Source organism: Bemisia tabaci, chromosome 7, assembly GCF_918797505.1.
Source record: "Bemisia tabaci chromosome 7, PGI_BMITA_v3".
Taxonomy (NCBI): Eukaryota; Metazoa; Arthropoda; class Insecta; order Hemiptera; family Aleyrodidae; genus Bemisia; species Bemisia tabaci.
The window spans coordinates 17795866-17823282 of record NC_092799.1 but is presented as its reverse complement, the minus strand read 5'-3'; the positions used below and the strand labels follow the sequence as shown (position 1 = coordinate 17823282).

The 27417-nt window shown below is 34.8% G+C and overlaps 1 protein-coding gene across 1 annotated transcript; it reads right to left on the bottom strand.

Annotated features, from left to right (window-relative positions):
- cdm (importin-13-like protein cdm) lies at window positions 1-27417 on the bottom strand. Its single transcript, XM_019040196.2, has 17 exons — window positions 26794-27417; window positions 25530-25697; window positions 24584-24718; window positions 23815-23887; window positions 22767-22944; window positions 21860-22025; window positions 20775-20981; window positions 19637-19822; window positions 17873-18131; window positions 16893-17077; window positions 15720-15881; window positions 13567-13755; window positions 12798-12935; window positions 12002-12227; window positions 11068-11223; window positions 9531-9705; window positions 1-8681 (listed from the first exon to the last, which is right to left on the bottom strand). The coding sequence occupies exons 1-17, from the start codon at window positions 26953-26955 to the stop codon at window positions 8579-8581; spliced, it is 2868 nt and encodes a 955-aa protein (XP_018895741.1). The 5' UTR covers window positions 26956-27417; the 3' UTR covers window positions 1-8578.

The window sequence follows — 27417 nt, the reverse complement described above, 5'->3', positions numbered from 1 at the left end:
TTGTATAATAGAATAAAAAATTTATCCACAGCAAGTATAAATGATATTTTCTAAATTTTTAGGGGAATTTTTATTAGCATCCCATTCTCTACACTTATGATTAATTTTCCCTGCTGATAGAACACTCTAAAGCTTTTTTTTAAGTAAAACAGCTTGTATACATGAAATGACATTAACATATTTTCTTCAATTTAAAGTTTTAGAAACTCACATTTACAGGGATACGTTTTAAATTTAAACAGTGAACAATGACAAACTAGAATAGTTATCTTGAAGAAAAGCCTTTTAGGCCTGGGGCCTGAACAATTTCAAACCAGGAGATTGCTTTCACACTTGGTATCACTAGGAGTTTCTATGGCATGGGAGGAGTTAACTTAGTGGTCAAAGTGCGAAACCACGTACCTCCGTTTACAAAGTTGCAGACTTCCTGTCATACTTTGTTGTTTCCTTGGAAAGCTAGTCAAAGCTATTGCTTGAAAACTTCCTTGGATGGTTTTCTCTGTGCGCAGAATACTCTGTAAAAATTTCGGGCTATACAGTTGGCTTGTTTCTTCTCTAGATTTAAGATTGGAACGGACATTTTGAAAAACCGCAATGAAGATATGTGATTCCGCACTTTAGCTATGAACTACTTTCTTGCTGATGTGCATCTACGTAACAAACAAATTAGTTTGGGAAACACCGCTCCTCAGTAAGAGCAAATATTCTATGTCTTCTAATTTTTCAATTTTTCAAATTTTATTGCCCACATTTTTGCAAAAATGTCATTCAAGTTTTGATAATGAGCCGCTTGACAGGGTAAGAACTGGAGTTCTACAAGACATGTTTCTTCGTCAAAATTTCATCAAGACTAAATTGAGCACGTCAGAAATTCTTTACGTAATGAGTTATTCATCAAGTTACAATCAAGTTAGGAATAGGTAGGTTTATTTATAATATCATCAATTCTAAAGTGAGAAAGCAGCAAATAATTTAGGCTTTACACCAGAATAGTAAATTTAAAATTCCTGATGACAAAAAATAAAAATGAAATAACGAACAATGGTCAAACGGCTATCAAAAACAATCTCGTACTTTGGACAAATTAATGTATTTTCTGCCATTTTCTACGAAAAAAAGTAATCAGGCATTGTAATGTTTCACTGCTTGCCTGTCTAGCAGTCCACTTATAAAGTAAACATTTTTTTTTGGTTAAATTTTTCTACTTCAGAGATTTTTTATTACTGGCGTATGCACTTTTTCAGTCTTGAAGATTTTGCAACATTCATCATATGGGTATTATTATTGGTGTTGGTGGTTGGAAACCAAAACTGGATTCAACTCTCTGCAACAACTCGCAGTAATGCCTAAAAAATATTACTTTCGACTCTTTGAAAAATGGGCGAATTTATCAGAAGAGAATATCCCTAATGAAAAGAATACATCTTTCGAAATTAACTTTTGATAGGAGACGTAGTACAAATCCAATTCCTAAGATATTAAAGGTTACAAGCAATCTCCTTCAATTTTCTACTGATTTACAGAAGGTGGTATTTGTTCGTTGTTCTAATGACTCTTTAGAGAAAACATGGTTCTGAGTACATAATGACAGAAATGGATAAATGTTTGATAATGCAACACTGATAAATTACTTTCAAGAACAATATGTGAATTAAAATATTATATATATAATATTATAATATATATAATATTAATATATATAATATTAATATATTAATATATGCATTATTATATTATAATATTATATATATTATATTATTATATTTACGACGTGACTGGTCATCTAATTTACCTGTGGAAACAGTACTGGTAGAATACACTCATTTAATTATATATCTAGGAGGAAGCAAGTGGAACAAAAAACAAACATTTATTAGTGTTATCAGAAAGCCGATAAGGAAGAAAAACTGGATGATTAAGTCTAAAACACAAGTTTGCCTTACATAAATTGACGTAGAAAAATAGGAAAAACATTAAAAGATATAAATCTACTAGGTTCGTCACATGTCAAAGAGCAGACGAGTAGGCACAATATAGAAATATGGTATGATTAACATTCAAAAGAAATAAAATTTTGAAGTATGAGACTACTGCAGGAATTTTAACAACTTAAATGAGTAGATCAAGAGGCCTGTCAAATTAGAATAAGATCTGCACAGTTCCTGGCTGACTAGGTGTTCTAATGTCTTTTTTATGGCCTTTTACAAAACTACAGATAACGACCTCCTAATTTTGCAACCCGTTGATATTTTTTCTGACTGGGACCGTTACTGATAAGACATAGCATATAATGAAAACAGTTAGGAACGATGACAACAGACACTTTACACTTGAGGCCAATCGTTTCAAAGGGATCTCGCTTGCTATCTTCAGGAAATTCAGATGGTTCAATTTCAGAAGTTTAACTTAAAATTCCTTTCAAGTCAAGATACATTTGGACTTCACCTCACAATAGATACTTACTATTCCTAACTTAATTTGGAAACATATGTGTTGTCGGTTTCCTCATGCACACGGGTTCGTTCATGGATGAGTTCAAAAAAGTAGCTTCCATTGCAAAATGTTGTCTATTTGATGTACTCATTTAGTCATCTCCCAGACCAACGAACATAACTACATTTCAACGTTGAGAAATCCACTGACAAATTCAATTTTTAACAGGAAACTTTCAGGGTTTTCTGACTGAAAATTTCACTGATCCAATAACCTGCAAAAATCTATGAAAGTTTGGACTGGAATTGCAGTCATGTTTTTGTAAAAAATCGTAATGTTTGAGTCAATTTTGCAACCTTGGAATAAAATATGTTGGAGTATTTTGCCAACGTGCATTAAAAATTCAGCATAAAGCTGAAAATCTCAATACAGAGGAAAAAAGCTCATATGAGCACAATTTTCCCTCAAAGAAATATGCTGTTTGGTGCAGCACTATGTAGTTACGTCCTTTCAGGACGGCAACTGCAGCCACATTTCGGCCTTGTTGGGCAAATCCTCAGTGCAGTGCAGCGTCTTTAATTTTCTGCTACTGTGCTCGAGAGGTCGTAAAAACCAGTCTAGGACTTGGGCAAGCGGACGCTGGCAGCAGGTAAACTTGCGCCATCTATTCATCTTGGAATATAGTTGCGATCCGTTTTTTGGGAGACAACGATTTATGAAAGAAATTTTGCAAGCCAATGATCTAAATTATAACCAATATCCAAGTCCCTGATGCGTTTTGATATAGAATAAACTAAAACACTAGACCTAAACACGCAGAGATATTTTAGTGGAAGACCATTTAGTAAATTTGAGATTCCAATTTGCTATAATATTAGGAGGCCCAGGACTCTCCTACTAATAGTTTTAACGATTCAAAGTCAAATTTTCACAAACAGGAATCTAAAATTTGACACAGTCTTGAGAAAAGAGGACATAAAGTGAATAAGTTGAATTATTGCATATTTTTATCAAAGTAGCATCTATTCAATGAAAAGATTGAGCGTGTCACACACATTTTTTCAGTGAGTGGAAAAAAAAAAGAAGACAATCACCAACAGCCTGATAGACTGAACGAGATAAGACTAAGGACAAATGGAGTTCAGTGATTGGTCCGCTTTGTCAATTGTCCTTTTTATTGTGCCTATGTCGGTAGAATTTAAGGAGAAACAATCCGCGACTTCAGAGATGACTTTAGCTTCTTGTCAATTCCACTCGACATAGTCATGGCAAAAAAGACAATTGACCAAACCGACCAGTCTTGTCTTGTCAAGTAATCTCAACATTTCAACGATCAGGCTGCTGGATATGCTGCTGAGTTTGTGTACAGAACACTAGATTGAAACATAATTTTAACACAAGTAACTACATTTTGGTGCAATACGAAATCCAATTAGAAGTTATCGTTCATTTGAGAAAACTAGCCAAAAGTCTACAAAGGTTGTAAAACCATAGTTAGGATAAAATGTAATGATTACTTATTGATAGAATGACACAAAGGATTACAAATGTAAAAAAGATTTTTGTTATCGACTAAAACGCAGGTGATAGTCCAATTCAAGTGATCCAAGCATGTATATAGTAAATTCATGAGAAAGTGAACAATGTGCTGGTGCACATGAGCAAATTTAAGTAGTGACACAAATCTGCAGGGATGCAGAGAGTTTTTAGCCCTCCTACTTTTTAAAATGGTCTCTTATTATAGAAATCCCGATCTCTATTCTTTTTCCTGTTACTATAGCATGTTTGCAGTTTATACCCAAGTCAGCCTCTCCATTGTCGAGACCTTTCTTTGTGGCGTTCCTATTTAAAACGACCCTATTACAGGGCATTACCATTTTCACACTTAACCAATTGTAATCAAGAAGTCTCTGCACCCCTGCACAACTGATCTCATGCAGGTAAAACATAGAATAAGAAAAAAGAAAAGCGCTTTGCTATTCTGCCAGCACTAAAAATACAAATGAAGGAAAACATCAGTGAAGAGAGAAATTTGTAATTCGATTGGTTCAATGTCAGAGGATAATTGGATTAGTCCATTAAAATACAGAAGAAAGACCACATGGATAAAGAAGCGACCCAAAATTAATCAATTTGTGACTTGTTAATGAAGATGCAAAAATGTTTAACACATTGCATGCTTGATAAGGCTTATGATGTTGACACCGGTAAATTGGCATCAACTGACAACAAACCGACAGTAATTTTAAGCAAACTTTGGGCAGAAAGTTTTTTGACCCTGTTGAGTTTTTCAACTATTCACCTAAGTTAGCTCTTTTTAGCATGATTTCTGAGCGCTTCAGGAACATATACATAAAAAAAATGTTTGCATACAACATGTTAATATGAAGCCATGTTGAAAAATTTAGCCAGAACACCACTTTAAAGTTACTTGATAAATGAATATACCATCCAAATATTTTAACAAAATATGATACTCTATTGTAAATCTATTGTACTCTCATCATAATTGGATGGTTTTGACCTGAATCAACCTAACTACATTTGACATCATCTACTTTCCTCCCAAGTTTTTTTTGTTTTTTATTCAAAAGAAAACTAAAAAAATCCTGCCTGAGCATTTACTTCGTAAAGACGTTTATCAAATTCTGGAATGAATTGATGTAAAGTTTCACGGTTTTTTGATAAATGCTTAGTTTTCTGGTGAAAAAGGGAGGAAATCAGGATCAGCGAAAAGCAGTTAAATTGATTCTAGTTAAATCTGTCCGATTAATGATTTGAATTAATGGTTTCGAAACAACAATGGGTTGAGGATATATAAATGGACTACATATAAAATAAAACGCTCAATGAAGAACACCTTCTTCATATTCCAAACAACGTAGGCAGACAATTTTTAATCATTCAAACAGAAATGCAGAAACTTCTCAGTTTTCTCATTTTTCAGACTAGCTTTCCCATTTTACAAACCCCTTCTTCCCAAGATTTTCAAAACTACGACCTTTCAGCGGTCCTACATTCATAAATTGTCGCGTTTTCAAGGAAAACACGCAATTTTTACCGCAGCTTTTTAAAAAGTACACGATTTGATAGCTGGCCTTCCTCATTTTTTTGGCTTTCCCATTTTTTCACATTTGCGGCCATGCAATTATGCTTGTGCGATCGAGAAGTTTCTGCACTGCTGCATTTGAGGTACATAAGAACTTAAATGGTCCTTGAATCCTTGGTCTTGCATTTGAGCAGAATCTTTCTGTAAGTACTACGTACCCCCTTTCTTCATTTCTTCAACTGATCTCTCAATCTTAAACCTTCATAACAGCTTAGTCTCTTAATTTTAATTTTCACAGAAAAAAATACCACAGGTAAACATACTTGTTTCATGCAATCAGAAAAAAAACCGTCTTATTTCCCTAATCTTAAGATCAATATAGGATTTTACAGATATCAAGAAATTTATTTCATATTAAAATTTAATATCACATAAAGCCCGAAAACCCCTCGTTTCCGTAATAGTTTGGAATAAATTACAGTTAGATACGAATATAAAACATAAATAATATTACAACATGAGCAACAAGTTATTCATAAGTAGACAGCGAGACCTCCAGGATTCTGTGGAATTATAAATATTAGCAAGAGAAAGGTTCAATTTTCTTTAATAAACAAACTTATTCATTATCAACTAGTGATTTGAACAAAAAACACCACTTTGTCAGCGTATTCTCAAACTGACTGAACTATTAGGGTCACAAGAGAGTTGTCTCATCACTTTGAAAGAGGAACTGACCAACAAAAAAAGAATGGACCACTAGACCAGATACGAATTTAAGCATTCAGATGTATGGAGCCTCTTCGAAATTTCACGTTCGACATAATTTGCACAGCAAATATTACTACCTTTCATTTCTGACGAAAATATCAACATTTTTAATAAGCAGTGGTTCTGAAAAATTTGAATTTCCCACTCACAAGAAAAACCAGGGTCAACTTGATTCAGATTGCGCACTACAACTTTGGCCGATCGAGGGCCACTCTGATTGGTCCACGCGGCGACTGCCTCGTTCATCGATGCTCCGATGGCCCAGAGATGATTGTTGTTTTCAGTAAATATCTACTAATTTAATGTCACAAAACTGACTAGTTACTTCTCGCTGTTTACTTTCGCCATTCTCGTAGACACCGGTCGCAGGTGACATTTAAAGCGCGATTAACTGAGTAGATTGTTGTTTTTTATAAGCTGAAAATTTGAATTTATGTCAGAAAAACCGTTAATGTCTTGATTAGGTGTTACTTTTAGTAATTTTTTTTTTTTTTTTTTTGGTACAAACCCTTTTCTACGTCAAATTTTGAAGAAAAAACATTAATCGTGATGCTCAAATCTGCACCTTATTTAGTGATGTGTTCTGTAGTTGTGAAAACCTGCTTTGATTGACACAAAAAACAAACATATGAATGAGAATTCTGAAGGCTCAATGTCTAGCAAATCATAGTTGAACAATGTATACTTGAAAAAGAACTGATTAATAGACAATTAAAAAATAACTGTACAAAATGAGAATAAAACATGTAATATTATAGAATAAAACAAGAATATAATGATGATGATGAATGATGGTGATTATGATGAAGATGATAATGGTGGTGATAATCATGAAATTTTAAGGATTCATGCTTCTGTCAAAATTTCATCTTTTTCCATCCAAAGTATCACAAGCGCCATTTAGACAGAAGATGATGATTTGCTTGGCTTGACTTCGAACCTAACTCCTTCATATTTTCTTAGCAATTAGAACTCCGTTTAGATACGTTGGCAGTTGTCTACCTTTGACTGATGAGAACAAAAATCGAAAAAAATCAAAAATCGTCCTGAATCGATTTACATCTTGACTAAATGGCATCAGCGACCCTATTTACTACTAGCCACTGCAAAATTATTAGAACCATCGTTCTCTTAAATTAGCATAAAATTTGTGGCAGGAAAGGTAATTCAAAAATCAATATACCCCTTTGGCAGTGATGTCACTATCTGAAACCAAAATTAGACAACTGCAAACTTACCTGGCGAAGATTTTATGTACTTGAAACTTGAATTTGAGTATTTCAATGAGGATAGTTATTTCCATAGCAAAATTACCATCTTGAAATAGTACAAACTAACAGTTTGTAAAGACTGAGGGATTTATTTTAGAAAAATAGCGGTCAGAGAAAAAGCATGAAGACTTATGTGGTGTGTGTAAAATTTAACAATCAATTTATTATTGCTTCATTGAGTTTTAAGTCTCCAAGAATACCTCGAGTGTCCGGCACTGTCAGTTATATCTATAGCTTTTCACCCTTTCCCCACTTTTTTCCTGCAGTTTCTAATGTCATTTCATGATTCCTGACATTTCCAATGCATTTCAAATCATTCAGCGCATTTGACATCCAACTACCATAAATTGCCCGATAATCGAGGTATTACGGAATTACTCCAGATATCTAATTCCAGTCATTCGAGGCTTTGACAGTCTAATTCATAAATCAAAGGTGTAGAATTAAGAGGGAAAAGAAACCAAGAAAAAAAATATCAACAACAAAATGAAGTCTTGAAAAATAAAAAAAACCTGCCAATTTTAAGAGAGCTTTTAAACACCAGCATCTAAAAATATTTCTGCTAACGGCTAATCTTGCGCCAGATTAACCAGGTCAAAAAATACATATTTCCTTTCACTTACATGAATTACCAGAAAAACTGCCTCTGACCAGCTGGTTTAATATAATTTTTGTCATTGTACATTAGAAAATAATTTGTTCTATCCTAAGAAAATACCCTACTAAATCAATGTCTCACCAAGCACAAAGAAAAAAACCTGCTCAGATACTCAACGACAAAAAACCTTTACCAGCAAAATTTCAAACTCTGATAATGATGGTGATAATGAAAATAAATGATTATAATAATGAAAATGATAATAAAAGGAGATGAACGAAATGATAATAATAATAATTAATAAAATTATTTAGAGGGTTAAAATTGAGACAAAAATTTGAAAAAATACATTAAATGAGAACAATAATACTCATTAAAAAACTTCAATAAAGGCATGTTAAAAGAATGTAAAACAACGCTAATAACTAAAAAATCAAAAGCAAAGTACGTACTACTTCAGGAAGGAATCTGAGCACCATGATCGGTTGATATCAGACCGCGACATATCAATGAAAACTCTCGAACAACCTCCTGCATTTTCCTTTTATTCGCTCGTTCCCTGCAAGAAAAGATAATAAATATGAATATTTTCAGATAAAAATTGTTTAATTAAACGGACTTTCTCTATATGCTTGTTTTTTTCTGCAGAGACTGTAATCTGGAAGTGATGATAACTTGGAATTTTTACGTAATAATAGCAAGAAACAATGACATAAATAATTTATTGAGAGCATTCTCTTGATCAATTCTCGATAATTGTTACAATTCAGATTAAAAAAAAGCATGGAGACGACAATATCTTAGGACTACATTTTGCAATTTGACACTCCAATATCTAGCTCAGTATAGAGAGGAGGTATGTACCATTAGTGTCCCAATGCACATGAGTGTTTTTACGGAATGGCTAGATAATGTAGTTCCTTTGCAAAATATAGTCTATTTAACCATTGGACTACTGAACATGGTATGAAATTAAGAAGCACAATGTGTTTCTTTATCGAAATGTTACTTAAAATATGAAAATGATGGTCACATTGAAATTTTCCGAATTTAACTTCTAAATTATAGAATAATAATTTTTTCCACTGTAAATCACACTTTCTACTCACAGAAAAACCTGAATATGCTTGAGTAAAAGGTTAATACTTCAGTGTTTAGACCAACCCATTTGAGTTGTTTTTTTGCCATATGAATAAGATGATCTGGTTCAAAGTTACCAGAAATATCAACCGGCCCAAAGGGATTTTTCCTGTTGTTTCCACCTGCCTGCCCAACTCTACAGGAATTTCACATATTTGATCATTTCTTTGTTAGTCACAGAGGTGAGATAATTTTTTTTCTTCTTCTTCCCCTTTTTTGCAACACCTGTTTTTTATATCAAACATTATTTTGCCTAAGTTGTACTTACTTTAATATCGATTTTGAAAAGTGTTGCTTATTTTCTGAAGAGGCACATGGAGACGGGAAACCATCTTGTGACAAGGCTAGTTTTAACCATCGAGAGAAATTATCGAAATACTTCTTGTTGAAAACCATTAGAATGTCCGTCAAGTGGTCTAAACATTGTCTTGGGACTGAACCACCTAAAATAAGAGGAACACAAACATATGAGCTTGAAGCATTTCTAAAACATCTTGATACCAAGGAGGAGAAAACAGTAGAAAAGTTTTAAGATAGAGCGCAAAAAAATTATATTATGAAGACTGACTGCTTTAAGAGACTGTGTGCGCATTTCATTGACAAAAGAATTCTAAGAATATTTTTAGAAAAAATGCTGAACACGGAACTATAGCCATGCAATTTACAAAAAACGCAGATTGGAAAACCTATTTTGCTGTAAACTTTTATCAATTCTTGATGATAAGATTTAACAAATTCACAGATGGGTTTAGTGATAGTGGTTTTGCAGAGGTTAGAATATTATTATTATGAGAAATTATAGAGCTGCTTAAATTGTAAAATGCCTGTTTCTGAGTTTGACCGTTGCCTACGAGAATAGAGAGGCTGTAACTCCATTCCTGTGACGTCACACTAGTGGATGAAACTCGGACGAGGTTTAACAAGTGTTCTTGTGGGAGAACGCCTAACATGTGTTCTTTTCGAGCTGATATCGTCTCCGAGGTTGATCTGATGCAAAAATTTATAAAAACCTTTTCGAAAGAGGATGAAATTTTACTTCAGAGCTCTAACCGATCCATTTATGAGATTGTCTGATAATCAAGGAGATGAAAGTTTGATACCGAAAATCGTTACTCCACTCAGATTCAAACGCGCCGCTCACGCAACTTTGGCAGATTGAGGGGCCACTCTGATTGGTCCACGCAGCGACTGCCTCACTCATCGATGCACCAATGACCCGTAGATGCTTGTTGATTACGGTAAATATCTACTAGCTTGACGTCACAAAGCTGACTATTTACGGCCTCTACATTCTCATAGGCAACCGTTTGACAAGCTAAATCATCATCTCCTGCACCAAGAAATCTACCTTTTCTGTGCAGTTTCAGTATTTCCTTGAACACTAAATTTTTTCATAAGAACCGTTTCAGAAATTAGTCTGAAAATTTCAGAGCCTATTCTCACAAGGGTAAAGAAGCATCACTAGAAATTTCAAGAAAATTCATATGACGCTCTTTTAATAGAAAAAAATTAAATGTAAGTGCGAAACACTGTATCAGCATGATCGATATACATTCCTTTGTGCAGGAGACGACACCATGTGCAATGAATGAGATTTTGAAAAGCACTAGATTTCTAGGGACTCCAGTATAAAGTTAATCTCACTAACTTTAATGTGATGGCATCATTCTGCTAGCCTAATTGATGAAATTAAGACAGAATTGGAAAAACAGAGAAATGATCCCACCGGCATTTCTCAAGTCACCTCATCAACAAAACTATTTAAACCCATCGAAAGAAGATTTTAGAAAAGAAATAAAACATACCTATACACATTAGAATTCTGATGACTGTTTCTTCACCAAGTAATTGAACTATGTTGAGGAATGCGGGGGTATCTCTGCTGATGTTGATGAAGGTGGTCAAAAACGATGAAGCAGATCGCACTGTTCGAGCCTCCGGGACACATAACGCTGCAACAGCTGATTTAAAATTTCAATTGATTAATTCTCACATTGATTTCCGGTGTTGATTGATAAATTGAAGACTTCAAAAATTCACCAAAGATTGATCAAATGACATAAGTTAACAACAACAGTGCTAAAATAGGACAAAACTCACATCAATAGCCAAAGCGCAAAACCATATGTATCCGTTTGCAATGCTGCAGACTTCCCTCATATTTCATTTTTTTTTTTTTTTTTTTTGGAAAACTGGTAGACGGAATTTCTAGAGCACTTCCTTGATTTTTCTTCTCTGTTAGAAGAATATTCTGTATACATTTCAAGCTATAATGTTGGCTTGTTTCTCGACGATAAAATATAATAGGAGCAAAGATTTTGAAACACCGCAAAAAATATATATCCTTCTCATGTTTGCAACACTGAAGGCTTGTATACCCATCATTTTGAATTTTTCAAATCAATTGACATAATATCTTGAATAACTCTACGGTCGTCTTTCTTCATTGAAACGGAAAATATTCCACAAGATTTTGATCGGTCAGAAATAAAATATAAATAAATTAACCGTGAATATGAGCCTACAGGCAACCACTTTAAAATAATGGTTGGTTTACATGAGATCCACAGTGATTAAAACTATGGAGTGATGCTATTTAAAACACTATTGGTATGCAGTCAATGGAAACCATTTTATCTTGCACAACAACTTCAGATCACTTATTTTTCACTGAAGAAAGCTCTTCTTGGCTTTCGAACTTAGCAAAAAGGACACGTTGAAAACAAAAAGGGGACTTACCATATTTGAATAGACTATGAAGATCGACACCATCCGATAATAGATAATGTCCGAGATTTTTCTTCAGGATTTGTGCGCACAGCGCGTAGAAGGATTCGATAACATCAGCATGATGAGAGAGATTGCCATCAGGACAACTTTCAGCAAGGCGTAAGGAAGTTGAACAAATTTCGGAGAACAACAAGCACATAAGTTCATTTTGTTGCTGGTGAAATGAAATGAGGAACTGAAAAATAAAGTAGCAATACATTAGGCACAAAAAAAAGGAAAGTTCCATTAAAAAGGAAAGGAGGGGGTTTATCATTTTCAGTGATTTCATTAATTTTTTTTTATCTTAAGAGGTTGAACTTTTTTCAAACTTCCAGTTTGAATAGGAAAAACGAACCTCACAGTTTTTCTTATATTATAATGAATGAATAGGAGTGACAGTCCTATTATTAATCAGCCACATTATTTAGATGCAACGGCAGAAACCTGAGTCCACATCACCTCTGAACTTTCAGGTTTTTCTTCTAAGTTCTTGAAACCAGAGAGGAGAGGAAGAAAAAATAGAGACCTCACTACTCAGCACACCTTCAAGTTTAAAGAACTCCATTAAAAAAATTAATGCCACCCCTCCAATCCAGTAGTCTGATAATGTGTGAAGTCAATTTAAAACTAAATGTGATGGATTTAGCATATCCTGTCATTTCTGAATTATAGGTGGGTAGCAGTACCCATTATTAACTTTCTATTATCCTCCCTTGTATCAACTTTCTGCATGTAGAGCTTGAATTGGTGGGAAAAAAACGCTTACCAATGTTGCTAGTTGAAGACTGGTTGTATTAGGCCGTGCTCGATAAGCTTTGACTAACATTTCTAACAAAGCTTGAACCACAGTACTATTACTGTCTTTCATAATTCCTACTGAACTTTTTAGACAGTCCATCACAGCCTGAAAAAAAATGAAAAGAAAAATATGTCAAGGGACAAAAATATAAATGAGGATTTCAACACAAAAGGAGAGAAATTTCATCAAGTATTACAGAGACGCTACAAAAAGGCTTGAAAATGATACTTAGACATACTTAAACAAAAGAAGCTTATGTACATCCAGAGTTAAGAAAATAGACAAAAGCGAGAAAATAGTTAGAAACCAGGTGATGAGATAGATAGGATTGTATTATTGAAAACGAAAGAAAATGAGGATATTCACACTCAAGAGATTAGAACTAGGAGATAAATAAATAAATCTTTGACTTGAACGTTTATTTGAAAACGCTCACTTTGCATACTATTTATTTGCAGCACTCTAAATATTTTTTGACCTAGTTTATTGCACAATATAAAACTTTATTGACAAATAAAATTAGGCTACAGTAAAAAATGCATCTGCAGTATTTAAACTTATATTTACTTACAGAAAAAAAAAGATATGTTTTGTTAGGCAAGCCTGAAACTCACAAATTGAACTGAGAAGGTATTCAAGGCACTTAATTTTGATGCTACCTAGCTACACCTTGGTGTGGGACTTTGAATTAAGAAATGTTTCTTGTTGGAAAAAATTAAGGAAAAAGTTGACTTACCTCAATTACAGTGTTTTCGGAGATCCATTTGTCAGTTATGAGTTTCAACACCGGTATAGTTTTCTCCAAAATAATGAAAACAGGTTGGCGAGGATCATCAATCAGTGTGGGATTTTCTTGTAGTGATGTGAAAACTGTGCTTAACATATTTAGCCTTTGCTCAATCCCAGATTTCAACTGAGGGGTAGGCTGTTCAAAGCAGATAAAAAAAGTCTAAAAATTTCAGATAAATCTGAGAAGATCTAAAATAAGGCTATTGGTATGTGCTCTAAACAAAGAACCATTTATAAATAAAATCATACTGAAATTATTCCGCTGGCTGAGAGCCAGTAAATTATTCTAACACTAAAAGGGCCGGAGATGCAGTCTTAGCAGGGTTTCTTTAGGTACTTCATTTTCTGATTCCCTGACTTGTTCCTAACAATTTGTGCTCTTCCCTGACTCGAGAATTTTTCAATTCACAACCTTCCCTTGACATTTATATAAAACTTCAACTCAAATTTTTTTCCTTTGATTTACTTCCACCAACTTTTACTAAACGCTGATTGCAAAATTACCCGACTTTTCCTATGATTTTACTAATTTTCACAGGTTTTTTTGAGTCGCCATAAATTTCCTGACTTTCCAGATTTTCCAGACATTGGAAACCTTGAGCAGAATCTTCAAAGCTTCCACATTTTTCTAGCTCGTCTCTTGGCTTTTCACATTTTTCTGATTGGCTTTCCACAAAATTTCCCACCGATGTCAAACATAACGACATTTTCTTCTATTTTCTTTAGACTTTTAACTTTAGACCCTTAAAAATTTGCCCTCCTTTCACATAATATGTAGGGCTTTCCTATATTTTCACATGCCTGCCCAGGCGCAGGATACAACATTTCCTGCACCCCTGCAATGCGGTTGTCTGTCGTCAGACTAACAAAGCTAACCAATCACATAGCTCAATTTCGTCTTACAAGGGGAGCTTCCCAAGTGTAACCGGAATTTCGAGCTGAAATTTTGCATGAAGATACTAGAGATGATTTTAGGGATGCCGTATTTTTTTGTTTTTTCGAATGGGGTCAGGAAAGCCCTCAAAAAAAGGGCTAAAGATGCGGAAAAAACGCATGCGCTAGCGGCACAAGGTAAACGTAGGTGATAGAGGCTCTCCATCCTTATCAGTTCCGCATGGCCAAATGGTAGCGTGCTCGCCTCGCAGGCGGGAGGTCGTAGGTTCGGATCCTGACTACAGTTTGTAATTTTATTTTACTTTATGCTTGTTTATTTTTCACTTACTTTATTTTGCACCATTCTCTCCGCAAACCGACCTATGAGGTAGAACACGTAGTGACTGAAGATTTTTACATACCTATGCTGATAAAAACTTGAAGTTTCTCTTGGATTGAAACGTTATATATAATTGAATAAACAAAAACTCTAAAACTCACCAAATTTCGTCGCCAAGCTGAATTTTCGAAGTATCAGTCGAATCTGTATCTGTATCTAACTGATACTCCGGAAATTCAGCTTGGCAACGAAATTTGGTGAGTTTTAGAGTGTTTTGTTTATTCAATTATATATAACGTTTCAATCCGAGGAAACTTCGAGTTTTTATCAGCATTTGTAAAAAATCTTCAGTCACTACGTGTTCTACCTCATAGGTCGGTTTGCGGAGAGAATGGTGCAAAATAAAGTAAGTGAAAAATAAACAAGCATAAAGTAAAATAAAATTACGGGCTGTAGTCAGCATCCGAACCTGCGACCTCCCGCCTGCGAGGCGAGCACGCTACCGTTTGGCAATGCGGTACTGATAAGGATGGAGAGCCTCTATCACCTACGTTTACCTTGTGCCGCTAGCACACGCGTTTTTTCCGCATCTTTAGCCCTTTTTTGAGGGCTTTCCCGACCCCATTCGAAAAAACGAAAAAATACGGCATCCCTAAAATCATCTCTAGTATCTTCATGCGAAATTTCAACTCGAAATTCCGGTTACACTTGGAAAGCTCCCCTTGTTAGTCTAGTCTTGTCCGGTAGACAAACACATAATTTAAATAATCAGTCTGCTGTAAAATACATAGCTGAATGAGTGAAGCTATTATGGCGATGAACACATTTCAGACTTAAAGGTCCAAAATAAAATGATCAAACTTAAAGCCAAAGAATATAATGCTCACCGGTTGTTCTACTAGGGTTTGCAACTGAATGACTAGTGGCGAGAGGAGTGTGTCCATGTATTTCATTGCAGTTTCAACAGGCAATACTGAAAGAGCTCTTCCAACACTGAACATCAGTCTGATACATTCCATTCGTTTGATAGTTCCTTTGTTGAGTGCATTCTAAAAGAAAAGCATAATATAACATTTCAACCAAGAGATTAGGAGGCAAATAATGTTTCACATATTTATATATATATATATATATATATATATATATATATATATATAAAGTCGCTTTATAACGCACTCTGGCGTTCTACGACACCCAAACGCCACATATGCCTGTCTTCCCAGAGGTTATCGGGCAACTGACACCGCAACATCTCTTCGTCAACGCCCTGCCGCCAACCCTTTACAGGACGTCCCCGTCGCCTCTTCCCGCTGTTTCACATTCATACTTCATAATAAAATTACAGGGAAGAGAGACCATCCTTGTTGCAAGAAGGAAAAGTATCCTACGCAAAATGGATCTGCTGCAAACGTAGCTTAAGCAAAAATTTGAATTGCTTTTCACAGGGCTGCCACAGAATTTAGATAAAAAAAATCCCCAACATTTTCCTGATTTCCCCAACAGAATTTCGTGGAATTCTTTGACAATGGAAGATATGCAAAATAATTAAAAAGACATATTTAGACGTAGTTTTCAGAGAAAATGTTTTGTTCGAAACGTCAAATCTATTCTAGAAAGCAAATAAAACTGACTTAACGATTTTTCCCTGGCATTTTCAGGTTTTACCTGACTTTTTAAAAGTCCTTGAAATTTACTATTTTTTGTGGAATAACCTGACTGTGGCAACCCTGATTGTAAGAAAGAAAAGTATACTTTACAAAATGGGTCTACTGCAAACGCAAGTAGAGCAAAAATTTGAGTTGTTTCTTAAGGGTAATTTTGCACAAACTATGATCAAGGCATTCGCAAGGTCTGAAATTCCCTCCTTTTCTCACAATCCACATAGAAGATGCCTTGCTACTGTTGTGCGCCGGTACCAAAAACTAATACTTCTCTCTCAGGAGATACTGCTAAATTTGTCTACTGTGTGTGACAGTCTGTAGTAAACAACTGCCTACTTATCTGACAGGAAGTCTAATACAAAAATTTAGGGAGCTGAATTGAGCAAGACAAAAAATTACCTGGATGGCTATAAGTATATGCTCTGCATAAGGCGTGAGACTAGGAGAAGCTGGTCGTGTAATGTCTTTCAAGGCCATAGAAGTTGATGCAACTGTTTCTGGCATATTCAAACCCGTGTCTAAAAGCAATGGTAAGACGTAACCCAACACATCGTTGTGCTCGTTTAACCAATCAGCATAAGCACCTGAAAAAAGTTGAGATCGAATGTAACTTAGCTTTAGGCGAAAGAAAGGATTACACAAAAAAGAGGGCATCTACAGTGATGAAAAACAAGAAATGCATTTAATTTCTGTTCGACCAAGAGCAATTTGTTTTTGGTTGTAATTAGAAAACATTCCTTGAAAAATGCAAAATTTCAAGCTATAGCTGTAAAATGAAGAACAACTTAATCAGCCAAAAATACTTAATAAAATAACAACTTAATTTGGGGAAAGGCTGCAAAAGAGTAGCGAATCAAAAGAGAAATCCGGAGTGTTTCGAAATTGAGACTAATTCGAAAAGTTCCGGGTTTCTCTTTTGATTTGCTCTCTTTTTGCAGTCTTCCCTCAAATTAAGTTGTTATTTTATTATAGCTGTGAACATATGCTCTGTCAAAGATATGAAAAATGGCTCCTAAAAATTGGGCTATCCAGCCAAGATGGCTCCCAAGATTTTTGGGAGAAAAGTTAGAACACTCCGCTCTTAATATATAAATTGACGTAATTTAGAGAACACATGATTTTTAGTGCCATTTAGCAAAAAACAACCTTGCTTTTGTAAAAGAAAGCAATTTTGCCGGCCTTTTCATTTTCACATCCAACCGACTGCAACATTCTCAGTAGGGTGGTATAAAAGTTTTGCAACTCTGGATTGCCCCCATTAATTTTTAAAATGAGCTGTAAACGGCCTCATAGGAAGGAAACTTGTATGGAAAGATATTTTTTGCACATTCTTTTCATATAATTAAGAAATGGTAGAAAGTAAATGAGATAGTACTTACCAATTGCTTCAATAGTTGCAGTCAAAATACTTGCAACATGGAAAGGAATATTTTTCAGAGTCATGAAAAATTGAGGTAAATATTTATTCTCAGAGATATTAACATTCTCAGCTACTGAGAGAAATCCAAACAAACATGTTTCTAGTGTTTGACATATTCTACCATCCGATGGGTTATTCCTAAATTCATTCAGAGTATGCTCTAGGAGTGATAGTAAAATTTCGAGTAAACTTTCATGAATGACAGAATAGCAATACATCTGAAAGAAAAAAAAAGGCAAAATTAAATACATCAACTGGTGACTGAATTTGATTGCAAGATATTCCAAAAGGAAAAATAATACTATACTCAACATGTGGAAACAGGCTGAATCCTTTAAAATTTTGATCTCAACTTTGAACTTTGACTTAAAGACTATGACATACTCATTGTGTGTTCAAGAGAAATGTAGTACAGTAAAACTTTGGTATGGCAACTTTCAACAGACAAGTAAAAATTGTGACAACACTGCGTTCGGTTCCTAGCATCATTGCGATGTAATTGAGGTTTTACTGTAATTTGAACTTCAAAGTCAGAAAAAATAAATATAAGATTTCATAAAATAATCTACAAAGCTTAAAGGACCATCTGCAATCAATTTGAAGGTGCGTTAACATTTCCCCTGCCAAGCACGGTGAAAGTAACATTTTTCAGCTCTTGCCATAGAACATAACAGTAAGGCAATCAGTCCATTCTGCAGCAAATTTTCATTGTGTAACAAAGTGCTATGGATACCACTCGTGCATTTATTATGGAACTAATCAAGTGATGACTATAACAGATAAAATTGAGAGTGAGCGCTAGCAAAAGGAGGACCTGAAGAATATTAGTTTACAGCTATTTTATTTCTCCATTCTCGCGAATTTCTGTAGTCTAATGAGAACTTGTTTCCATGGAACAGGCTAAACTAAAAAGGCAAATTGATCAGATAGCTTGGGATGCTAAAAATGTAGAGCACCAATTTCATGGGGACCTGATGGTGATGCTTGAGATTTTATCTGATTGCTAAAAGATCAGGTAAATGACTTGGAGCTTCTTAAGGGGCCTGTTTCAAACTTTTGCTGGAACAAAATTAGAGTAATTTTGTGTAGAAAATGCCTCAAAAATCAGTATAAGCTCATCGGCGAAGTCTGAGATGCACTCCTAATTTCACAATCTGCGAAAGAAATTTTTTTTTTTTTAAAATTTACACTTTAAAAACGATATTATAGCACGGGGAAACATTTTCTTAAAGAAGTTGTTCCACTCAACCCCTGCTCCAGAGATGCTGCGCAATATTAAACTTGGCCAACGCCAATCAGTCAAAATATGTGTGATGGGACAAGATTCTAAACACCTGATAACAATCAGAGTGATTGCATTCACATTTTCCTTGCATTGAGATATCCACCTTGATTGACCTTGTGCTCCCCTTGACTTGCGCGCAGAAGCGTTGGCCATGTTGAATATAGCAAAACATCCCAGTGAGCAGGGGTTGAATCGATTGACTCTTCTAACGAAATGTCCACCTGTGCCATAGTATCGTTTTTGAAGCAGGAATCTTTAAAAAAACGCAAATTTCTTACACAGATTGTGAAGTTAAGAATACATTTCAGACTTTGCCAATGCGCTCATTAAGACATTCGAGACATTTTCTTTAGGGAACATCTCTTATTTTTGCTCTAGCAAAAGTTTGCAACAAGCCCGTTGCAGTCCTCGAAAGAGAAAAAAAGAGTCAACACTAACCAAGGTATCTTGTACATCTTGTCGATAGCATCGAAAAGTTTCCTTATCTGCTGCAGTCCATTCACTATAACCTTCAGGTGGAAACATAGCTTTCGTTATTAATATCTGAGAAAGATTCTTGTATATTGGAGTCAAAATGTCTTGTAAAGCATAAAAGTGGCCTTCTTCACTCCTTTGGAGATCATCCTGAAACAAATTGTATTGAACAGAGTTAAAATGATTTATGGTCAATAAAACTGAGAAAAGAAAACTATCGCAATAAAGCTAATAAGGGAGACTGTGACTTGAGATTTGCTCTTTGAATATCAGAATAGATTATTTTTTTATATTACGCCTAGGCAAAAAACCATATGATTATTTAATGTAGAGAAATTTTCATAGTGCCAATCAGCAACAAGTAACAAAGGAAGCTCAAGCAACTGGACGATTCCTTCGTTACAGCGAAACTTTCGTTATTTCGGGTGTTGTTGTAAAGGGAGTGCTGACTTCATAAAATTAAATGCGATATCTTTAGGCAATATGCCTGCTTTAAAACTTATTTATGAGTAATTGCTCTTCATGAAATACCACAGACAAGCCTAAAAAAGGATTATGATGAGACAGTAACCATGAGAACCACATCTTTATGAGCACACAAGATTTTGACAGGATCCTGTTGATGAGAAATAAACTGTGGTAGAAGACTGAAGAAACAGGGGTTCAGGAGGTTTCAAGCAAAAGTTAATCACAATTTCAGCCTTAAAAATTCCTCTCTCTTGGAAAATATTCCCACGATGGAAAATAGTAAAAAATATACATTGAACAAGAAGCTTTCAAAAGTCAGCAAAATGTTCTGTTTTACCATTACTTTTTGCTTGGTGAAAAAAAAAAAACACACTTTTCAGTATACGCCCAATTAATGGTTATAAGCTGCTAATCTATAAATATTTGGTACCTACATATAACCTTAAATAAAATGAGAAGAAGTTCTCTTCAAGGTTTAAATTACGCTTTCTTGTTCTTGAAATTTGAGAAATGCTTGAAAGGATATGGGGAGAAAAAAGGCGACAGAAAAGAGGATTCAATGAAATTTTTCCCAAAAAAAAAAAAAATACATAAAAAAATACAAAAAGTGTGTACATACAAAAACAAGACTTACCTGTAAAATATACCAAAAACTAAAAGGCAGCTGACTATATTGTTCCTGTGTTGGATATTGCCCGGGGGCATTACTGCAAGCTAGTAACGTATGAATATAAGTCAGAACTAACTGATGTGTCTCAGGTACAAGCAACGAATTTAAAATAAGTCTTGAATGTGATTCACAAATAGCGACATACAGACCAAACACAGCACTGACAAAATTCTGTAACAGAATGACAATACTTAATTACAACAGGCAACTAGATCATTATAGGAGAGTCAAAAGATTCAGTAGAAATAAGACAAGTGTAGGGTGGTGAATGTAAAAATTTTCTCCAAGAATGAATTTAAAGTATGAGCCACATTCACGAATTTAAGAAAAATTAAAACGGTGTTGCAACTTTTATTAAATGAGTTGTTCCAATTTTGCATTTGTACACAAAAGCATCTGATCATGTTATACTAAAACGTTGCGAGTACCAGTAATTCTAGGCTTTGGCAGTTTTCAGAGAGGCTTCCAAAATTTTTTGAAATGCACTAGGTTCTCGCCAACAGTCAACACTACACGCTGATTAACATTTTGTAAGATTTTTTGTTTGGCTTGCGATTTTCATTAAGATATTTGGACAGATTGTATTACTTGCAGGAGACAAAAATTGTTGACCAGAAAAAAAAAAAAAAGAAAAAAAAACCAGTGAAAGTCCATTATTTTTAGGATAAGTCTACAGTTGAGGCAATTGCTATAATAACCACCTACAGCTGAAAGGGTGGTTTTGAGAAAAACGCTTTTGAAGTTTTAATTATTAGACGCACCACTGAGCTGGCGCTGTGGAAAACTGCAAAAGCATTTTTTTATAATTGGTTAAACTCTTGCAGATTCGGAAAATATGTCACTTCTCACTTGAAAACTGTTGATTTCAAAAATGTTATTATAAGTGGTTACTCCCCTCAACACGGAGTCCTGACTACTCCTGAGATAAAATGGCAGATTAATTGATTGTAAATGCGATTGATTTTTAGACAATATTGCATCAGTTTAAGAAAAAAGAAAATATTTTGGTTTATTCCTGTTGATATCTTCAAGTAATAAATGCATCCTACCTGCATATCTGGATCAGAGGAGGAGTTCAGCATTTGTTGCTGCTTGATGACACACTCTGATAATGGTAGAAGCCTTTCCATCAGCTGAAGCAAAGAGTTAGGATATTGATGTGTGCATGGATGCGTAGCCATTTGATTCAAGGCATCTGCAGCAACCTCAACATCACTGCACCAAACAGATCAATTTTTAAGTTTTAGGTACTCTTGAATACTTTTCAGAGCTTAAACAATTCTCTACTGCAGGCATTCAAATTGGGATAATTTATGAAAGTATTAAGTGTAAATGCTTTAAAAACTGATGGCTAGCGTCGAAAAATGCGTTTCTCTGATGGTGACGTAGCAAAACTCCATTCATATTTTATTCGATTAAAAGGAAACTAACCGACAGTTTTATGGGGGGTTTTCCCCCCTAAACTCATTTCTTGTTACTCATTTAAAATATTCATAGCAAAATTCAAGGTGATACTATGGTTAGTTTTTTTTTGAAAAAATGAAACATAATCTGAGATTTTAAAACGCTGCAATGGTTCTACACATTTTTCAACTTGTACACTACTGAAATATTAGTTTACTATGTTACATGCAAACAATGATTGATGGCTTTACTACAAAAGTTGTTCAACATTTGGTCCCTCAAAATGTTTCCTTCTTCCATATTTTTGAGACTTTTCCACATTATGTACACCCCTGGCTTCAAATGGGGACATATTGATAGTCAATCATTGACGCCTCGCCACTGACCTTTAGTGCAAAATTTGAAAATATTTCCATCTTCAGGTTAAAAATGTCAAGCTAATAAACCTTGTTAAAGGTGATTTCACAGTGGGAACAACTGTCAGATACTCAGCAAAAATGTTATGTCACTGACTTATTGTGATGAGGACGGGAGGTAATACTGATGACTTACTCTGTTGACTGAGGATTGAGTAACATAGGAAGAAGGTGATCCACAAGGAAAGCAGAGTCATTGAGAGGGATTCCATACTGTAACCACGATGAGGCACATCGAATGCACTGCAGTTTCAGCTCAGAGTACTCAGAAGTGGGCGCATTTTGGTCCAGGATTGACCGCAAAAAAGCTATCACTGAAAACAAACAATGGAAAATAAAGCACTTTCGTTTGAAGAGAATGCTACTAAAATTAACCGAAGTCAGACCTTGACTTGTCTGTGTCACCACTGAAACAGACTTCAGCCTTACGATATGCCTAATTTTTTATGATGTTTTATTTTTTAAATATAAAATTAAGTGATGTCAAAAGATGAAATTTTAAAGTACATTCTTCATAATCCTAGGTATCTACTTAAATTTACAAGAAGTTATGAGGGGTTAAGTAATTTAGTCCTCTGTTAAAATAACAAAAAATGAGAGAGCATTAGGCGGCATGTAATGCTTTATGGTGATTCCAGTTAAGCATAAATTGTCGTTATAACCTCCTGATTCCCCAAGTTCCCCAATTCTTGGGGTATCAGGAGGTAATGACGACAACTTATGCTAAACATTTACCAAGCTAAAAACACAAAATCCTCAATTCCACCTAAGTTTTTGGATCATCGTAAAAAGAAGTTGAATTTCAGATTATCAGAAGACAACAGTAAACTTACATTTAGGAGTGCCGATAACTCACACTTTGTATGCTTTGCGAAGGTAAGAATGAAAGCTTCTGAAACCTTTTCTTCCTTAATTTGAGATAGAGATAAGATAATTTTGAGGGTGGTGAGAATAATAAAAAGAAAAGAAGAGACATTCAATCAAAAAGTTGCTACGTTGCTATCCGACGAAATCCACAAAAAAGATTAAATAAAAGGCATTATAAGAGAGGGTCTATGTTGTTTATCTAAATTTTCTTCGATAAAAATCTTTAGAAGACTATGATTTCTATCCTTTTTTATTTTTTCATCTAAAACAAACATGAATTCTATGTGCTTATGTAAATAATTGAGAATGAATTTTACCTGAAGGTAGATTTTTTTCAAAGTTAATGACAACCGCTAATGATGATGTCTTGGAAAGTTCCATTGAATGTACCTGTCAAAGAAAAAAAGATTTAAAACTCAAGTGAAGTTCAAGTAACTTACATAAATCAGAGCAGGAGATTTGTGAACACTTCATCATAACTTGAATACGCTCTATACTTCAGTAACCTACTATACTTCCACCTCGAGGCTCTTCTTCGTGCCTTTCGCAGCCCCCCCCCCCCTTCCCACAGGTTCTGCAGCCTGCAGATTAAGGATTGCTGACATAGGCAATCCCTTCACTTTACGCCTTGACTTTGGTAGCTTTTTTTGAGCTTGGAAGTTTGTTTCCAAGATAACCAGTCGCACCATTTCGCAAAATCTTACAGAAGAAAATGTACTTAAATTGCAAATCCCTGGGGCATGCAAAAGTTCCATTCGTTGAAAATGCAAGCATAATGTAGGGCCTGCTCTATTGCAGTTTTTTGCTTGTATCTTTCCTACCAAACTGTCATGTACCTCAGAAATGAATGGTTTTAAAAGGGGATTGAGGATTACGTTTTCTGTGATGATTTCTGATCATACCTCATGTTACAGCTTTCAGTGTACTTTCAGAGGCAGATCCACTGCAATCTCCCTTGATACTAGACCTGATTTCATTTTAAAAAAGTGTATAAAGTTTTAATTTCGATGATAGTTTTCTTTCCATCCTTTTTTTCCCTTTTCATTTTTGTTAGGAGAGATAAAATAATAATAATAATAAAACTACCTCTTCTGGAAGATCTTTCAAAACCTCCAGTAATATCCATGTGGACTGGGCTGACTGAGATAAGAAGGAGGAAAATAGTTCTGTCATGTCACAGGGGTGAGCTGTAGGAATTGTTCGGAGAATGAAACACGCAAGCTGAAATATAAAAGATGATGATGAAATATGAACCAGTGATTTAAAATAATCGATATTCACAAAAACTAATATATGCAATACTGTTGTGCAATATTTTCAATTAATTTTTAGAAAAGGCTTAAAAAAGAAAGTCTGCATTTTTGCAATTCACATTAAATCCAAGTTTAACAAAGAAAAAGACTTTCAAATTCACCAAAAGTTCATCTCAGTTTCAAACAGATAAATATCATGCCGACATATTTCGTGAAATTACAAGAGGAACTGATTGTAGTGCATCCTTTCACTTGCCTTTTTTTTTCTTTATTTACTCTCAGCAATTGATTTTGTGAAATGTTGAATAACTTTTAATTATTCTGTAAATTTTGGATTACTGACTGAGTTACCCCTCCTCAGTTAACTGCAAAATTTAACCTTTGGTCCAATTTTGAACTCCTGATGATTTTTTAGGTCCGTGATTATCAAGTCATTAGCTACGGTGGAATGCAAAATGAAAAAACTACAAATGACGTTGGAATTTTACTATTCTATGGGGCACTTCAGTTCATCATAAATAGAAAATTATGATTCTGAAGACTTGAAATGTAAGATTTGGACTGATTTCTGACAAATCCATCCTGAGATAATATACACTTAGACTAAATTTTGTCCAGATTAAAATAAAGCTCATGTGTTTTTGCGAGCCAAATTAAGTCTTGTGACTGAATGTATAGCATAACTCACAAACATGATGGCAAATGAAGGAGATATATGTATTACTAAGGTACTTGGCATAAGGGAAAAATTTCTAGCGAGAGTAAAATGTAGCACTTACAGATAGACACAGTCTGTTCAGTATGACTTTGGGTCCTGAGGCATAGCGTAGGATGGCTTCTAAGAGTTTATTCTTTATTAGAGTGACAGATTCAAGTGAATTAGGAACCCAATGTTTCTTCAACTGGGTATGTACAGTTGTTGCTGCAAAGAACTGAGCTTCCATCGACTGAAAAAAGTTAAAAAAGTGATAAAGTTACTCAAAAAATTAAGGTATGCAAGGAATTAAAAGTATAGTATTTGATGAAAGGTTGTATACTTAATTTAAAATTTAAAAGAAATGAACAACGTGAGCCAACATCATTCAACAAATTCAATGTTAACTGGTATGTTGGAAATGCTGAATGAAAATCCTGGATATTCATATGTGAACCTGCTGGTTATGCGATCTCTCTATACAAAATCAAAAAACGCGCACCATCAGGTATCAGAGAGTCCTATTTCAAAACTATTTTCTCTAGTGACAAGTTTTGTGGAAAAATATAAGGAGCATTGACACAGTAAACTTATCTCATACCGTTAGGCTCTTCTGTTTACAAAACACAACTTAACGGTCCTATCAACCTCACAAGATCCTTCAGCGTTCGGTAGCAATATAGGATATTCATGAGTGAACTTGCAAGTCATCAGGTGATTCAAACGTGGACTGATGACGCCAACTGCTTGGCATATCGCCCTTCTGTTTCCTAACGGTCCCAAACTGTTTAATACATTAACTCACCTGTATAACCCTGTTAGATGGTGCTAATTTGAAACTAATTAGAGACTGATTTTCATCTCACCTCGCAGCGCCTGACCTGTCTCTTACTTCTGATCTTAAAATTATAGAGAAACACATACAACAAGCCTGAAAGGATGAGGAGAGTTGTGGGTAATAATAGGTTTAATTATTGATTCGATGAAAAGTAGTTATAGGTGGCAAACAGGCCGATTTTACAATCAAGAGAAAGGTGACACTGGCTGACCTCTCTCCTATAGGTTGAATAGAGCTTTCGCTAAAAAGCCGTCTTATAATAGAAGAGATAAAGAATGCAAAAAAAAAAAAACCAGGCTACAATACTATAGAGATTGCTGGGCCCTTCGTTGCTTTACCTTCTGTCCTTTTTATATGACTACAGAAGGCCACATTCTTACTTCGAACCAATGATGCTGATAAGAATTGGGCCATATTCTAAGCAATTGCCGTCATTACTGATAAGACGTCATACTGATCTAACTTGATAAATGGCAACTCTCAGCGAAACTAAATAAATGACTGAACATACCCTTTGCGGTTGAAGCAGCTCCCATACAACGTCCCATGATCCTGAAGATGCTTGGATGAGCCATTCGTGAGCTTGAGCTTGAACAGTGGTATCAGCATGATAAAACTGTGAAACAGCTACCTCTAAACTATCTGCACACAGCGTTGAAGAATTTAAATCCATCTTTTGAAGGATAAGTTCATTAAACCCTGAGCGAAATCCGGGAACCTTTAGGGGAAACCGTTAGTAGAGAAAACAGCAGTGACGAAAAATTAAAAATGAAGAATATACTAAAAATAAAATAGTGAAACAAGGAGCAACGTTTCCAGGACACTGCTCCAACTGACAGTATGAGTTTCTTTTTAAGGTTTGTTATCTAATAGCAAAAATCCATAAGGCTTCCACTGGATCTAAACTAACCTCAATCGGTTGTACTTACTGCACACTTTACGAACTAAAAGAAAAAACTTGAACGAGGAAAACTTTTGTTACATTAATGTATTAATTAAAATATACAATGATATAATGATAAAAAATGAATTAGGTATGCGCAGTAATATAAAATATTTCACAATTATGTTAAATAGTAGAGTAAACAACGCAACGAGATTGAAAAATTCCGTAACAAGTAACAAGGGAGAGAAA

Coding starts and splice junctions, on each gene's coding strand:
- cdm (XM_019040196.2), bottom strand. CDS start 26,955: ATGGATTTAAATTCTTCAACGCTGTGTGCAGATAGTTTAGAGGTAGCT. Junction 9,706..11,067: donor CAGAATTCTAATGTGTATAG/GTATGTTTTATT, acceptor CTCTTATTTTAG/GTGGTTCAGTCCCAAGACAA. Junction 8,682..9,530: donor TTTTCAAAATCGATATTAAA/GTAAGTACAACT, acceptor CTTTTCTTGCAG/GGAACGAGCGAATAAAAGGA.